The sequence below is a fragment of the Leuresthes tenuis genome, unplaced genomic scaffold, assembly GCF_036924035.1.
Source record: "Leuresthes tenuis unplaced genomic scaffold, fLeuTen1.0.hap1 SCAF_18, whole genome shotgun sequence".
NCBI lineage: Eukaryota > Metazoa > Chordata > Actinopteri > Atheriniformes > Atherinopsidae > Leuresthes > Leuresthes tenuis.
Genome location: NW_027325372.1, coordinates 4,357,957 through 4,371,736, shown reverse-complemented (window position 1 = coordinate 4,371,736; position 13,780 = coordinate 4,357,957). Strand labels below are relative to the sequence as shown.

At 37.0% G+C, this 13,780-nt stretch overlaps 1 protein-coding gene across 1 annotated transcript; it reads right to left on the bottom strand.

Annotated features, from left to right (window-relative positions):
- Window positions 1-1,455: 1,455 nt before the first annotated feature.
- On the bottom strand, window positions 1,456-11,490 carry LOC140274538 (class I histocompatibility antigen, F10 alpha chain-like). The gene is made up of 8 exons (XM_072369846.1): window positions 11,351-11,490; window positions 9,542-9,802; window positions 4,242-4,523; window positions 3,515-3,817; window positions 2,904-2,996; window positions 2,649-2,666; window positions 2,425-2,493; window positions 1,456-2,130 (listed from the first exon to the last, which is right to left on the bottom strand). The coding sequence occupies exons 1-7, from the start codon at window positions 11,400-11,402 to the stop codon at window positions 2,447-2,449; spliced, it is 1,056 nt and encodes a 351-aa protein (XP_072225947.1). The 5' UTR covers window positions 11,403-11,490; the 3' UTR covers window positions 1,456-2,130; window positions 2,425-2,446.
- Window positions 11,491-13,780: the final 2,290 nt, after the last annotated feature.

The window sequence follows — 13,780 nt, the reverse complement described above, 5'->3', positions numbered from 1 at the left end:
ATGCAACATGGGAATTATGATCACCTTCACACGGACTCAGAACATTCCCTTCGAGATAGCGAGACCACTGGCAGCTCCGTGGGTTGATGCAGTAACTACACTGTGAGGGAGACTGTATGAAACCCTAACGTTGAACTGTTGTGTCTCAGTCTAAGACGCTTTTGTTTCCCTTTGGAGTTTGGCAGCATTCTGATTTGTTCAGTTTATGTGCCCCCAAGTGGGAATGCAGCCCGAGCAGCAGCTCAAATTTCAGACTGTGTTCACAATCAACTGCAGGGCTCACCTGGAGCCCCCATTTCCATATTGGGAGATTTCAACCTCTAAAAGTAAAAAAGGCTTGACTCTCCAAAAGAATTTATACTCCCTGTAAAACAATCCAGTCAAAAACAATTTTTTTCTCATTATTGTGGTTTTCCTACAACATCCATTGTAGGATGACCTGCAGTGAAGTAAGTGAAACAGCTCCATATCCCTTTATTTGAAAATCAAAAGGGAAAACAAAAAATTATCCCCGTCCCTTAGTGGGCTCCACAGTGTACCGATAATGAAAAGAGCTGTTCAACTTATAAAAAGGTCATTGAGTTTATAATCAGGAAGGTAGACTTCAATTCAGCAGGTTTTTTTCTTTTTTTTTTTTACTCTCTACAAACCAAATTACCTCAGTAATAAACCTGATGCAGTAAGAGCTTTTGTCTTATAAGCACTGATAAAATGAAAAAAAAAAATAGATGAAAGTGACAGCTTCTGATATAATTTCCTGTTTTTATACATTTACAAGATACAACTGAAAAGTAACACAGTAACTTTACATCTTACATGACCCAAAACTTATTTTTGTTCAAAGTCTTCAGCTAAGAATCATATCTGCAGATAAAGGCCATGTTGATTTAATCTGTGACACCAGTAAATACTCATCAGGCAGCATTTATGAAACTGCAGCATCACTCTCAGTTGGACATGTTGATGCTGTAAAGAATTATAAAAAGACACTGAAATTTGGCTAATTGGAGACTTTATTTAACAGCAGGAAAACTTCCAAAATGAAAAGAAGAGAAATAAAACTTAACTGACGTTTCGCCATTAAAACCAACACAGGAAGTTATTTGAGCCCAAAAGACTGAAGTTTTGAATGTTTGCAAATCAAAATAAATCAATTTTCCCAAAATATCTTCAATCAAACTAACATGTGATGAAAAGCAGAAAATAATTCAAGTCTCAGCTAAATTTATATTAAATCAAAGAAAAACTCTCCTTTAGAGTAATTTTAAACTTAAAATCATTGTTTACTTCAACCTAATAAAATTAAAAAGACGTTTAATCAGAAAAAAACCATAAAAGCAGAATATTTACACATCTGTAATATATTTTGAGCCAATGTTCATATCTGTTATCTGTGCATATAGATGAGCCGTATCTGTAATAAACTAATAATTTGGAGCAGCAGCATTAACCAGACAGTAATTCTGTTTAATTACTGAGAAACAAGATATTCATGAAATTAATGTAAAACTATAAAGTTTCCATGTTTCCATCCTGATGACTGGAGTCGATTCTGGCTCATCGAACAGAAACAATTTACCATCAGGAGTAACTCAGATAAACCAGTTACACAGTGTTTTTTTTAGGTGTTTATGACTTTATAAATTTAGATTTATTGATAAGATGGATGAATGCATGTGGCTGTCCGTCTGTTTAGCTGTTTTTATGTAAGTGTGAATGATTATGTATCATTAATATTGAAAACTGACTGATAAAATACAAGAAAACCCCAAAACCAGAAATAAAAGTCTGTAAATCTGTTGTAAAACTACACGAAGACAAATTAAACGCTGATTAGTTCTGCTTATTTGATGAATATTGTGACATATATACTGTCTCTCCATGGAAGAATATAAAGAAACTCTTTGATTTACCAGAATTTAAACAGTTCACCAGTGGAAATGACCTTATTTATCATGATACCAAATCAAATATTTGCCAGATTTTTCACTTTTACTTCCTTTGAAATTCAATGACTAATTTATTTCAGCCTCTTCTCAAATCAAATGTGAAAAACAAATCAATTCCTGGTTTACAGAGAAGAGGGTGGTGATGTCGTTCCTTATTTCAGTCCAAACTTTATCCATAAACCTGGAGAGACAAAAAGATAAAAGATTACACAAAACAGAAATCACTGTTTATAAAGTAAATAAAGAGTTCTAATCAGGAGACAGTTTTTATTGTGTTAAAATGGCCTGAAATATAATTTTACTTCCAACCGTATTTACCTGGAATGCTTTAAAATCAGATTAATTAATGGTAATAATTAGGTTAAACCATAAATGTACATTTATTTTAGCATGCATTAGATGCATTACTGTGATTAAAGAATCACTCTCATACAGTTGTTAGTTTTTCTAATTCAAGCAGCTTGAATCAACTCACTGTGTTCCCGGCTGTTTGACATTCAGGCTTTCGGCATCATTTGCTCCTGGACCTCAGCGTTTTCTACAGCTGTGAGGTCAGAACACACAGTTAGACCACATCCTGAATCAGGAATAAACAGCTGACAGAAACAGTCCTGAAGAAGTTCTTCAGCAGAACTTATAGAAGTCTGCAGTTACTACACAATTAATGTGAGATTTATACAGAACAAATGTTTTACTTACGAGATGGAGGGCGTTTGGCTGAAATGAGAAGAAGAAAAAGCTCATTATTACAGCTGTTACAGATTAAACATTCTCACACAGATCATGTCTTACAGCATCATGTAATATTCACATTCTCATGAAAATGGCTCAGAGTCCTTCACTGATTATTTCTTATTCAACCTAATTCTTTAATGGAAATTTAGTTTTTTTTCTTATTCCAATTCTACATCAAGTCAAAATACTGAGAAAGTAGAAAATGTGTTGCTCTCCCACCGTTCCTCTTTTTGTAAAGAACGAATCCGATCACAGCGATGACGGCGAGAACAACTGCAGCAACAATGATGAGGGCGATCATGATGAGATTCGCTGGAAACAAATAACAAATCATAACTTTTTTTTATCAAACAAACATGTGACGAGCAGATAAAATTCATTAACAAGGACACTGAAGCCTGCATGTGGTCAGTGTTTGAATCTATGCTGTTAATTAACATTTGTATCACTATTTATCCTGAGTATAGTTACTGTGACTGTGTGTTTGTTCTACTTTACTGTTTTTACTCAGTTCTGTCTCTGCTGGATTCTGTCCCACAAGGAAACTGTTTGTTGTTACACTGAATATGAGCAAAAAAGGAGCTTCTGATCATTATCTTTATGTTTGTTTCTGTCAATTTACTTAAAAAAGAAACAAGGTTTTTGCTTTATTTCATAATAAATAACTTATTTCTGTCTAAATTTACATCCCATTCAGACATATGAACAGTGATAATGTGTTTCTGATCTAATGCTTCAAACTATTCACAAAATATTGGAAGAAAAGACCAAACAACAACATCAGAATAACATTTTGCATCCAACTTCATCAGATATGACTGAAGTCTTACAGCCTGTGTTGCTCCTGATTTTTGTTTTCTCCAGTTTGGTGGCGAGGTCTTCTGCTCCAGAGAGCTGAAACACACATTCATACTTCATCCAGTCTTCAGTGGGAACAGATGACAGATCCAAGTCAGCGCTCATCTGGAAGCTTCCATCATTGTTGGGGAGGACCTCTCCTTTGTCCACACCCTCATGAACCTCCTCTCCATCTCTCCTCCACAGCAGTTCAGCTCCGTTAGGATAGAAACCTGTAGCATGGCAGCTGACTGCAGAGGAGGGAGTCTTCTGGAGGAGAGACACTGATGGACGCTCTGAGGAGGAAACAGAAAGTTTGTAGCTTCTGTGTTATTAACATTAACTACATATTTACATACTACATATTATATTTACTGTAGCTTAAGTGCCTTAAATACATTTAATATATAAAACACAAAGTGAAATGAATGAAAAGTGGTGATGTTACAGAAGAGAGAACAGAAGTGATGTAAAGAGAAACTAAAGCTGTGGAAAGGTAGAACAGAATGAAAACTGAAGCATGTATCATTGGCCCACAGGTCAGATACAGCTGATTAAAAAAGTGGGGATAAATATGAAGAGACAAAAGAGAGGAAGAGGAGAGATGGAGGCACTGAGGTGAAGAGAAAGAGAACAGACCATAAAATGAGATCCAGCAGGTGCTTCGTTATGATGTCTGTACATAAATTAATAAGTGAACGCTGTCTGAATGCTGTCTACCTGTTCTCATCAGAGAGCTCCTTCCATGGTTCACATACTTCTTCAGCCACTCAGGACACATCTGGGTGAAGTAATTCTTGTCCTGTGCCATCTTAGCTTTGTTACTGTCCCACTTGTTTTTGGTGATGACAGCCTGTGTGTTTGGAGCGGTCCATGTCTCTGTCTGCAGGTCCAGTGATAGAAAGTCTTCTCCATCATAACCAAACTGATAATAACTTTTAACAACCTTGTCAGTCTCATCATCCCACTCACAGCCGTACATGTTCTGGAAAATGTGAACACCTGACAGAGGGAGACAGTAAAGCACAGAGAAAACTCAGCACAGTGACTTAATAAAAGTTAATTTCACATCTTTAAAACAGTGACAATGATCCAGCAAAAAAGCTGCAGCTCGATGAGTTTTAATTTATTCTCCCGACTTCAAACTGAACGTCACAAAGTTGCAGATGAAATGATACACAGAATATATTCGGCCCTCTTTGAGTTCCTGTTTGTTCAGTCTCAGTCAGGAATTTTCCTCTCGATCTTCCATCTGTGAGTTTCTCCTCCTTTAGTTCCTCTCTGATGTTTCTGTGCTCAGTTACTGTAAAGACTTCACGCAGGTGAACAAAGACGCCTGTTCGCTGACCTGCCGACTACTACCCAGAATGCAGTGCGCTCATGGCTCAGTTGCCCGTTCTCTATAAACCAGCTGAATGTAAAACGCTGCTGAACATGATGTGTTTCACATGTGTTGGTGAAGACTTTCAGCCACACTGAGTCGCCTCATCAGAGGAAAACATGATGAAAGATTTTCTTCTTCCTCTTCAGTTCAGACAATAAAAACTGCTGCTGAGCAGTTTGACAGACAGTCTGAGCTGCTTAAAGCTGCCATCAGTCCTCTCCATCATCAGCTGCAACATCAGTGCATTTTAATGAACACACACAGCTCAGCTGCTCTCACTGAATATTTTTCTGTTTCTGCTGTCAGACGACTGAATGAGCAGAAATCTGACCGAGGCTCATAAATGGGAACGTTCCCTGCTAACCAGACAAACTCTGACTGCTGCACTGTGGTGCTGAGAGGCTCCTTAAATCACTGTTTTATGACCATGAAGGACAAAACGGACTAAAAGCAGCTTCATGACAGCAGCTGTGCTGTGTGCTGACAGAGAGGGTTAAAGAGAAGCTGCAGCACAGAAACTGAACCCTGTCTGAGCAGAATGACACACTGTTACTGTGTTTTCTACATTTATTTCATCCAGTCTGGAAAATCTGAAGGAAAAACTCTAAAAATGCTGCTTTGGTGTGGATTTACTGTCTGTTTTAACTGCCGAGCTTCACTGTTAACACACACTTGATGTAGTTTTACTTTCTTGTAGCTACTGGATGACATGTTTTTCATCTTTTCCTGTTTTCAGGAACTAAGAGGAGGATCATGTCTTCATCTCTTCATCCTCCTACAGCAGCAGCAGTCCAGCTCTAACCTGCCAACACGAACTAAAATGTGTCCCACTGAAAACTTTAACTCATGTCCTCGTCTCATTCTGAGAGTCAGACAACAGACTGAGAAGAAAAGCTGTGTTTTTAATGAACGTACAGAGTAACAGGACAGGAGTTTGATTTTCCTGCTTCACTAAACATTTACGATCCACAATCAAATCAGCGTTTGTGTTCATTCACTCGTCTGACAGCAGAGACAGAAAAATAAGTGAAGGAGAGCAGTTAAACAGTGAGTGTGAACATGAACACACAGTGTGGGTGATGATGGAGAGCAGGAGACGACTGAACTGAGCTTTAACCAGATCAGACCGTCTGTCAAACTGCTCCACACATGTCGGCTGTCGTCTACAGTTTTTATATTTCTCAACTCAAAAGGAACAAGAACACATTTGGACATTTTTCCTCTGATCAGGTGTTTCAGTTTGGTTGGAGATCTTTACCAAATCAGCCTGAAAACACAGAGTGTTAAACAGTGGTTGAGCTGGTTGAGCCAGCAGGAAGTGAGCTAACAAGCTAGTTGGCGTTAGCTCACAGTGACAGTCAGAAACTTAGAGAACAGTCACATATTTTCCTTAAAGCTTTTCTAATGTCAGCAGTGAGGTTTCATATATCAGAGATGGAAACAGAAAGTGGAAACACCTTAAATCTCATCTTTCAGTGAGAGCTGCTGGCTGAACGCTCACAGCATCAGAGCTGCTTGCAGGAGGTGACTGACAGCTCATCTGACCAATAGGAGAGCAGCAGAGAGAAGCCCCGCCCCTGAAACATCCCTCTGATTTAAGAACAAACTCACAGCTGTGATCTGAGATTAGGATTTCTTTTTATTTTAACCTGTAAATCATCATAATTAAACCTGAAATTAACTTGAGCTGCAGTTGATGTTGAACGGTTCGTGGCACCACATTTCTTCACTTCTTATTCACAGCCTAATGAACTTTTTATCACTTTTGTTACACCTTTAGGGAACAAACTGATTTTTCTCCTCATTGTTGCTCGTCCAGTTACAATATTTTCATTAATCTACTTTGATGATGATCGTCAAAGTCACTGATCTTTAATGTTCTGTTAAGCAACGAGGAAATAACTGACAAACCTTTTCTGAATCATGTGTTTTTAACAGTGAACAGGCTGATCTGTTAAATGTGAGATAAAGATCGATCCCGTATGAGACACCTTCCACTGTATCCAGTGGGTCCGGTTCATTAAAACACTCGTGTTATACGAGGACCCGTCAGACGATCTCCAGTTTAACAACCAAGGCTCTAATGTTCCTCTATCAGCTGTGTGCTGTTAAACTGATATAATATCTGCGACTACAAGCTTTCTACTATGAAGTTATTCTGAGGCAGCTCACTGTCGGCAGCTCCGCAGAGTTATTCTGATTTAATAAAGTGGAGTTAAAGAGTTAATAATGTTTCTGATTCACGTTTATTTCTTCAGTTCTTTTAAAAATATTCCTTCAGATTTGTTTCTCTAATGAAAGGAAACCCAGCTACTGTGTATCAGGACAGAGTTCATCTAATCTAATCTGTGTTCTCCTACACATTATGGATCATTCCATTTATTTCATAAATACTGGTTAGTTTATCCATTATATATATTTTACTGTAAAACTTCGAGAAACTAAAAAAAATTAAATAAAATAAAGCCTGAAGATGAATTTTTAAACTGATTCTTTCTTTTTTTCCACCAACAACTTGTTAATTTAACTTTAATCACATTAAACAGAGAAAACAGTGAAATGTTCATGTCTGAGAAACAGAAAGCAGGAAATGTTTCATGTTTGGTGTGATGGAAGAGTTTAATGATTATCTGATTGGGAATATTTATGCTTCTATGATCAGTTAACCGATGACTGATAATTTCAGCTCTGTACATGTTTATTACTCCACCGACAGCTAAACAAAGTCAAACTGATCCAAACTGTCGTCCAACTCTGTTTATCACCGATGAACAAAGCGTGGTCAGAACAGCAGAGTTAATGTGATGGAGCCTGTAGTTGGTGGAGTTTAATCTGTGTTCATAAAAACTGTGAAGGAACTGAAACGTGTGAAAAATGTCAGTGAGCTACAGGGTGAAATATAAAGAAATGTTGCTTTTCTAACAGATCCCAGCTGGAATCGTCTGTCTTTAGGTGTGTTTGGTGGATCTGTCAGAGGTGGGTCAGACTTGTTGGATAGTTTACTGCTGGGCGTTACTTCTGCTAACGTTTAAAAGATGCTCCGTGCTGTTACAGGCTTTTCTCTCATTCTTACTGCCTTGTAGCTGGTATTTTGGTTTCAGCCTCAGCTGATCAGCAGCAGGAAAGGTTCTGCAGCCACGTGCACACAATGACGCGCAGCAACGTGGACGTTACTTTGGTTAAAAAGGAGTGACAGAGAGAATAACTGATTAAAAAGTGAGGCGGTGTGAAATAATTCTATATAACTGCTGTGAAACTGTTGAGGTTTGAGTTGTTTAAGTTGGATAAACTCTCTGTTCTGGCTGCTGTTCTGAGTAGCTGTTAGCTTAGCTCCACGTCAGAATTCCTCCCTGATTCTCCACAATGAGTCCTCGATATAACCAACACTGAAGTGAGAGAGAAAAGTGAACAATCCAAACTCAGTCGGAGATGTTCAGAGAGGAGACGCCCCATGACGAGTCACTTCCTGTGTCTGAGTCACATGGTTTACCCCGACTGACACGCCCCTTTAGGAGACCAGCAGCAGGTCCTGAGTCTGTTCATTCTCATGGAGACGTGAACATGAACACAGATTCTGATCATTTCTTTCACCCCACAGTCTCTTAAAGAAACGTTTGGACCCATTTTAAACAAGACAAACATCTTTTAAAGATTCTGACACTTAACTGATATTTTCCAGACCAACGAATCAGGAGAAAATTTACTTTGTTTCAGGCTGAAATCTGACAACGCAAAAACCTCTTAGTAAAAGCTACATATAATGCTGTGATTAAATATTAGAAGAACATTTCTTTAGTTTCATATTTGAGCCTTTTAGACATATTAAATTACACCAAATGTCACTTGTTGCTGTTTATGGATACAAGATGTTTTGTGATCTCACATTTCTTTGCTTTTTTATTAATAAATAAATAGAAGGTAGTTTTATCTTAATCTAATTACTATAAGTAGTAATATGTCAGTAAATAAGGAGAAAAGTTCTTAATAATTTACTCAAATTGGCACTCAACAGGGTCAAATTTTCAGATAAAACAAAAAAACATAAAATGTTCCTAAATTACAAACACGAGCCTATAAATATTTGGCATTTCTTCCTAATTAAATACTTAATTAGTTATTAAATCATCAAAATAGCTGACAAATAATATTTGGTAAATTTTCTAATCAAATAATCAATTCGCCTTTACAAAAGCACATAAATCAAAGTCGTTCTTGTCATCTTGTCCGTAGTTCAAATGTAAATTTATTTTAAGATGAGTGTTTGATCCATTTACATCTGATCTGAAAATACATTTTGGATTAAATTAGGTTTATAAAATACTTTTTGTGTCTTTATACGAGTCCCAATAAAAACTTTTGTCTGTCCTGCTCAAAGTTTAAGGAACCAGGATGAAGTTTCTGCCTTGTTGTGAAACTGTTTCTGCATTAGATGAAACAATGTGGTGAAACTCTCCAAAATGCTCAGAAACACTGCATCAATGCAGTTTAACAGGAGAGATTCCTCAGAGTGACGTGTGTGTTCAGTCTGACTGTGAAAAGGCTTCTTACAAGAGAAGAAACACTAAAACCATCATAACACGATGTGTGTGTGTTTCATGCTTTGCAACAAACAACAGACGGTGGAACAGAAACAAACCTCCAGTTTGGTTGAAGCGCTGCTTTGCTATTTCAATGTTGCCTTTGTAGGTCTGCTGGGCACCCAACATGTTTCCATTCTCTCTCTCCCAGTACTGTTGATCTGTGTTATTTGCCAACCAGTCCTGTTTGGGTACTGCTCTCTTGGTGTTGCTGTCGTAGTGATACATCTGAACTTCATCAACCAGTCCAACAACAACAAACTCGGGGAAGTTTGGGACTTGTGAGGACGCAGTGTAGAAATACTTCAGAGAATGAGTCACTGTAAAAAACAAAATATAACAAACTGTTCAGAATTTCACTTATATATATAAAAATAGAAAAATACTTTATTCATCCCTGTGGGAGAAATTGAAAATTAATGTTATAATAAAAAAAATGTAAATTAAAAAAGGAGAATACATTTTTTTTCTATTTCTATATGTATTTATTTAGCTGTAAGTTTTATTTTCAGTTATTATTTTAGCAGTAAAGTCAATTTTTCTGTTTATTTTCACATTAATTGACACATTATTATTCTAATTAGTTGGTTTCACAGTTTATCAGGTTAAAAATGTCACCATAAAATGTTCTTCAGTTTGTGTTTCTCATGGTTAATCTGTGTTTCTTTGCACTTCACCAACGTGGGTTAAAAAGTGTGATTAGAAACATTTAATTGTGATTAGGATATTTCATACAATACAGTTTGAATGATAATTTGATTGGATATTTCTCTCTTTTTTGCTTCCTTTCATGTGAACACAGCATTAAATTACACAGTTAATCACTGTGTTACTAATTAATGTTTCTGACAGATAAACTGAAAGATTTACAGTTTATAGTCAACTTCAAACATATTTGGACTTTTCTGAAGAATAATTTCTTGTTACGTATATACTGATACCAAAATGAACTTAACCTTGATGTTAGCCACCGAATTATTGATCTAGATATAAAACAGCAGTTACTGTTCATATCTTTAATTGACAGCTTTCAGGGTTGTTGTAATTAGACCAAACAAGTAAACCAAACTCTTCAATTATCAAACGTTAACAATGTGCAACTGTGGCCAAATAAGAAAACATTTATATTCATTAGAGAACGATGTTACAGCCCTTCTTTACCAAGAAGGAAGCTGGTTTCCTCTGGGAGGTCACAGTATCTTTGATAACCACTCCATAGATGTGAAATGTGTTTAATGGGAGCAAAAATCTAAATGTGGTAGCCTGCTGTGGACAAGTTTTCATTCTGTGAAAATGTCTGTAATTATTAGTGAAGTAAATGAAAAAGCTTCTAATCTCAACAGAAAATTATGATTTTCAGTAACATACCATATTTACAATTATCGACCGATGAGATTTGATGAGAAAAGCGTAATTTTATTCTCGGGTTCATCGTTTCTGTCTCCCTTTTATCTGTATTTACAGCCATGAATAGTGAGGTGGACCCAGAGCGCCATTTCGATGCCATCTTAGACCAAGACGGCATCGAACTTATGATCATCAAAAATAAATTAAGTAAATTTAGATGGAAAAACCAAACAGCCATCTCTATCAATATCCATAGAAAATAATTAGATATATACCACTTCCTTGTTTTTCTAATTTCAACTATAAAGTTCGATAAATTAGGCCTTAAAGATATGAGCAGAATATATTTTATAGCCTAAACTTTTGGGATAATAGATTTGTTTTAATCAGCTGTTTAATATGCAAAGATTGTCAAAAACTAGAACGTTTGACACAACAAATGGAAACGTCTGCAGGATCTATTCATATATGTATTAAATATAGTGAGAAGATAAATAATAAAATAAACCTCCTAAACTCACCAGCGGCCGCGCTGTGTATTCCAAGGAAGAAGAAGAAGATAAAACTCTTCATTTTGTCCGTCAATATTAGAACTTTTATCAGCTTCTGTGCTTCGTTGTCCAACACGCGTCTTTCTGTGCTTCCAGCAGCAGAGTCAAAGCTAAAGTCGGATAGAAGGAGGGATAAAACAGAGAGAAGTCAACACCTACACTCTGTCTGAACCAATAGGAATTTACAATGAGCGTCAACGTCACCTAAATCTGGGTCGAACTGACCAACTTAGGTTTTACTGACGAAAGTGAAACTAAAATTCGCTTTTTTCTGCTTTTTTGTAACCAGATGAAGAGACTTATGAGTTTCATCTGTAAAGCCCACCTTTCTTATTATAACAGGAGTGTTTTATCTTTGCTTCTTTCACCTTCTGTGTTAGATTTATTTTAGGTTAATGGGATCTAAAGTGCAGAAATGTTGTTTTCTTAGGGGTCACAAGTCCCTTTACAGTGAACATTAGCCTGTGGAGCTGATGGGGGTCTGATGGTATCTTTATGTGTTTGATAATGGCTGAAAACAGTTCAAATAATCAACAAATAAAGTTTTGTTTCATGTTACAGTGACTCTCTGAGGTGAGGTGCTCCCTCCTGTGGTTCAAACTTTCAGCTCACTTTCTGTGTTTGGAGTCTAAAAAGTGTTGTTTCGGTTGTTTTTACTCAGGTTAGAAATCATACAACAGTCTCACTTCAGTTTTACTACTAATATCAAAAACAAATATCACATTTCTACCATGAAAGAGAATAAAATATCTTCTTAAACACAAACAGTTCTGTCAAACAGGTTAAATGCAGCTGAGGAGCCATGTTCACTGAAAACTGCCTGAAGGGAAATTTAACACCAGAGTGGATGTTTGAACACTTGATGCCGTTTTAAGTTTCCCTTCTGATTGAAACTGTTAATATTTCTGAACCAGTTAATCCTTAATGGACTTTATATGTTTGTTAATATTCAGGTTTCAGCTCTTAACCTCTAATTTTTGTACAATCAAAAGTAGAACTGTATGTTTTGTATCTGATTTTTATTTCAAAGTAATTTTCTTGACACTGAAGCTCGAATCAGAAAAGGAAACTTCCTGGTCATTGCTGATCAGCACCATGGTCTAAATGAGCTGCATAAATAAAATTAATATCTTCTATTAAACTGCTTGGAAGGACATGCTGGATTCTGAAATCATCATGACTTTAAAATATCCAATATATTTATGAAAAACGTTTCCTTTATGAAGCAATAAGACTAAAATGAACAATAAATAAATGTAAAAATAGTCGCTTTATTTTATATATTTTCTTTTCCTTCACCAAACAACATTAACTACAACTAACCACTTCCTGTCTGTACATGAGCCTTAAAGTTCAACTTAAAACTGTCACAGATTGTTGAATATTTCTGTTTATGCATTTAGCAGACGCTTTTATCCAAAGCGACTTACAAATGAAGGAGCGAAGCCAAATGCTACAACTTTTATATCACATCCAGAAGTTTGCAGACGACACAGTCATCACGGGGTGCATCAAGGACGACCAAGAGGAGGAGGACAGGAGTCTGGTGAGGAACTTTGTTGTCTGGTGAACAACCTGCAGCTCAACACCCCAAAGACCAAAGAACTGACCTGTTGCCTTGACTGATGGAGAGGAGGTGGAGGTCGTGGAAACCTACAAATACCTCAGGCTGCAACCTGGATAAGCAGCACAAGGCAGCTGTATAAGAAGGCCCAGAGCAGACTGTGTTTCCTGAGGAGGCTGCAGGAAGCTCCTGTGGATGTTTTCCCAGTCTGTGGTCACCAGCGTCCTCTCCTGCGTTGGGGTGGCAGGGATACCTCTGTTGGACTGTTCAAGATGCCAAAACAACACTTAATGTATACTATTAATAGTGTTTATATAGTGTTTTTTATGCTGGAGCCTTACTTTCCCAGTGGGGACCTCCAGAGTGATTGTTTTGCCCTTAAAACAGGCAGAGTAGTAAGGGAAGATGAATGAAAACGCACCACACTCGTTCTCCACTTCACTCATATGTAATAAGTCACAAACAGCCAATAATACGATTTTCTGACAGTCTACACACAACAAAAGGCTAACAACCATACAATACTCGAGCGGGAACAGCTAGCTTAAACACAACAAGGTTAGCATATAACTTTTCAGACGAACAAATGTTCAAAACTCACTTTCCCTGACAATGACCAACAAGGACACAAGAACAACTATTATAAACAACACACCTCTATAATTACATGTATCTTGTGTAGTAATTACCTTAAATCAGGCAGAGTAAAGAGGGAAGATGAATCAATGAAAACGCACCACACTCGTTCTCCACTTCACTCATATGTAATAAGTGAGGCAGAGAGGCGTGCTGCCCCCTGCTGGAGCCTTAAGGTATTATCAAGAAATATTTATGCA

Coding starts and splice junctions, on each gene's coding strand:
- LOC140274538 (XM_072369846.1), bottom strand. CDS start 11,402: ATGAAGAGTTTTATCTTCTTCTTCTTCCTTGGAATACACAGCGCGGCC. Junction 9,803..11,350: donor AATACACAGCGCGGCCGCTG/GTGAGTTTAGGA, acceptor TGTTTTTTACAG/TGACTCATTCTCTGAAGTAT. Junction 2,997..3,514: donor AATCAGGAGCAACACAGGCT/GTAAGACTTCAG, acceptor ATTTGTTTCCAG/CGAATCTCATCATGATCGCC.